General features: G+C 44.1%; 1 protein-coding gene across 1 annotated transcript; it reads left to right on the top strand.

The window, feature by feature from the left end:
- The first annotated feature begins 808 nt into the window (after positions 1-808).
- On the top strand, positions 809-2,482 carry LOC135132606 (26S proteasome regulatory subunit 7). The gene is made up of 5 exons (XM_064060748.1): positions 809-996; positions 1,059-1,096; positions 1,150-1,463; positions 1,517-1,685; positions 1,736-2,482. Exons 1-5 carry the CDS (start codon positions 924-926, stop codon positions 2,444-2,446), a joined length of 1,305 nt encoding a protein of 434 aa, XP_063916818.1. The 5' UTR covers positions 809-923; the 3' UTR covers positions 2,447-2,482.
- The last annotated feature ends 434 nt before the right edge of the window (positions 2,483-2,916 follow it).

The following is a 2,916-nucleotide window of genomic DNA, read 5'->3' as shown; positions in this document are numbered from 1 at the left end:
TACGAGCTTAGTTATATACACAAGGCAGGAATTTTTAACGTCTTCTCTAGTGTTTAGTTAAGGTTATTGTTTTAAAAAAATAAAAGTTGGATTTAAATCACCATCGTTACTAAAAAATCAGAAAGTAACCCTATACCCCTGTACATAACGTACTGAAAAGTTAATCCGCCATTTTTCAGACACCCGGTATAACTCCAAATCTACCAGTTACTGATATAATAATCGGAACAATAGCATTCATTCTTCCGGGACAGTTTGTATATATACAAAATCGATTTTGTCGTCATAAATTAGAAAGACTATGGTGCTTTTTTTACGATATTTTTCGCTCTCACTGAGAGGGGTTTAGACAATAAAAAAAACTGCAGTTTGTTGTAATATTAATATAATTTGATCATAGAAAAAAAGAAATACAATATAGTGCCTCTTCCTTAAGACACTAGTAAAAGAATGTTTATTTATTCCCATCAAAAAATTGATGACGTCATCTCAAAATCCTATTTATTAAAAATGCGCATTGTAATGCTTACTTTTCCACAAATTAGAACGTATGACAGAACTATTTCTTTGTTGTGTTTACTTTAATTTTAGTACGCGTCGGTTATGCAACCAGCAATACACAATCATCTAACCGTTGAAACAGCATAAGTGACTTAAATTTCCCGAATTATATTTACATTTTAAAATTGTTGTTTTAATTTCAACACAACTTTTTCTGTTTGAAGTTTATAAAACATGATTTTTCGTTTTTTTGTGACTTTCCTGTCCATTTTGTGTTAGTGATTTCGCTACCAATCGTTGGCGCCCGACAGTTGGCACCGCAAAACCCACCAAAACAACCCCACAAACGTCAATCCTGAAAATTTTGCTTGTAATCGTCAAGACAATTCAAGTTGTGTTAAAACACCCGAAAAGTCGCAAAAATGCCTGACCACTTAGGAGAAGACATGCGAAAAGTCAAAACCGACAAAGAAGAACCCGAGAAGGAAATTAAATGTGAGTACATTCAACCTAACCTGTCGTCATAGCCTACTTTCACAAAAACTGTCCAATTCCAGCCCTCGACGAAGGCGACATCGCCCTTTTGAAGTCATACGTAAGTACGTCGACGTCTGTGTGTTTAAGTTTCCCTAAATTGGCGATGTTTAGGGCCAGGGTCAATACACCAAAACCATAAAAACCGTCGAGGACGACATCCAGACTATAATTAAACGGGTGAACGAACTCACGGGAATAAAAGAGTCAGATACGGGCTTAGCCCCACCGGCGTTATGGGACTTGGCAGCCGATAAACAAACCCTGCAGAATGAACAACCGCTGCAGGTGGCTCGGTGCACTAAAATTATCAATGCAGACACCGACGACCCCAAGTACATCATCAACGTGAAGCAGTTCGCCAAGTTTGTGGTGGATTTGGCGGATTCGGTGGCCCCCACGGATATTGAGGAAGGCATGAGAGTTGGGTAAGACCAGTCCTTGACCTGGGTTTTTGTTTGACTGGACAAAATTGTTTCAGGGTGGACCGCAACAAGTACCAAATCCACATCCCCCTCCCCCCGAAAATCGACCCCACTGTCACTATGATGCAAGTGGAGGAGAAGCCTGACGTCACTTATAGTGATGTGGGGGGCTGCAAGGAGCAAATCGAGAAGTTGCGCGAAGTCGTGGAAACCCCCCTACTCCACGTAATACTCACTCTCACACTATGTTTCCCTCAGTAATGATCAATTTTTAGCCCGAGAAATTCGTCAAGCTTGGGATTGAGCCCCCAAAAGGCGTTCTTCTGTTCGGGCCTCCAGGTACCGGCAAGACCCTCTGCGCCCGCGCCGTGGCTAATCGCACCGACGCGTGCTTCATCCGCGTCATCGGCTCCGAGCTGGTGCAAAAGTACGTCGGCGAAGGCGCCCGAATGGTCCGGGAGTTGTTTGAGATGGCCCGCTCTAAGAAAGCTTGTTTGATTTTCTTTGACGAGATCGACGCTATTGGGGGGGCGCGGTTCGACGATGGAGCTGGGGGCGACAACGAGGTCCAGAGGACCATGCTGGAGCTGATTAACCAGCTGGACGGGTTCGACCCCAGAGGGAATATCAAGGTCTTAATGGCCACTAACCGTCCCGATACTTTGGACCCCGCGCTCATGCGCCCCGGGCGCTTGGACCGGAAGGTGGAGTTCGGGTTACCGGACCTGGAGGGGCGCACCCACATTTTTAAGATCCACGCGCGGTCGATGAGCGTGGAGAGGGATATTCGGTTTGAGCTGTTGGCTAGACTGTGCCCGAACTCCACGGGGGCGGAGATCCGGAGCGTGTGCACGGAGGCGGGGATGTTTGCTATTAGGGCGAGGAGGAAGGTGGCGACGGAGAAGGATTTTCTAGAGGCCGTTAATAAGGTTATCAAGTCGTATGCGAAGTTCTCGGCCACGCCGAGGTACATGACTTACAATTAGGTTTTTTTTAGTGACTCTAAATATAATTTTTTCGAAGTTGTGTTATTTACCTGACCTTTTCATCGGGATTTGGGTGATCACTCGCAAAAGGGGAGAAAGTTTGCGGTGTGAGTGCGGACCCTTGAATTTTTATTTTTCACGTTGTATAATGGCTTGTCGGAAGAAAAATGTGCCTACTCGACTACAACCTAATTATTATGTTCCAAAAATAGCGCAGGTGCAAACAGCTATACGGAGTATTTTTGACTCGGATGCGCTAGAATTATGTACTTAATTATCGGATGGTTCGACTATGTTTCGATGGACAACGCGGCAATTTCGTAAATAATAGCGGCGCATTATATTTGTCACCAGGGGATTATGTGTTAAATCATCGTCGGGAGCAGATGTGTCGAATTAATCAAATTCCGCACGCAAAAATACAGAATGAATATTAACTTATTGCAGGCGTTTGACGTCATTATTGTTGT

Source organism: Zophobas morio, unplaced genomic scaffold, assembly GCF_036711695.1.
Source record: "Zophobas morio isolate AGI-343-1 ecotype UQ-CSIRO unplaced genomic scaffold, CSIRO_AGI_Zmor_V1 ptg000021l, whole genome shotgun sequence".
Lineage (NCBI taxonomy): Eukaryota > Metazoa > Arthropoda > Insecta > Coleoptera > Tenebrionidae > Zophobas > Zophobas morio.
The sequence above is the reverse complement of the archived record's forward strand: the minus strand, read 5'-3'. Positions and strand labels throughout refer to the sequence as shown.

Bases quoted from the DNA above. Each gene is read 5' to 3' on its own strand.
- LOC135132606 (XM_064060748.1), top strand. From the start codon at position 924: ATGCCTGACCACTTAGGAGAAGACATGCGAAAAGTCAAAACCGACAAA. The intron at 997-1,058 runs GTGAGTACATTC...GTCCAATTCCAG, and splicing joins ACCCGAGAAGGAAATTAAAT to CCCTCGACGAAGGCGACATC. The intron at 1,686-1,735 runs GTAATACTCACT...ATCAATTTTTAG, and splicing joins TGGAAACCCCCCTACTCCAC to CCCGAGAAATTCGTCAAGCT.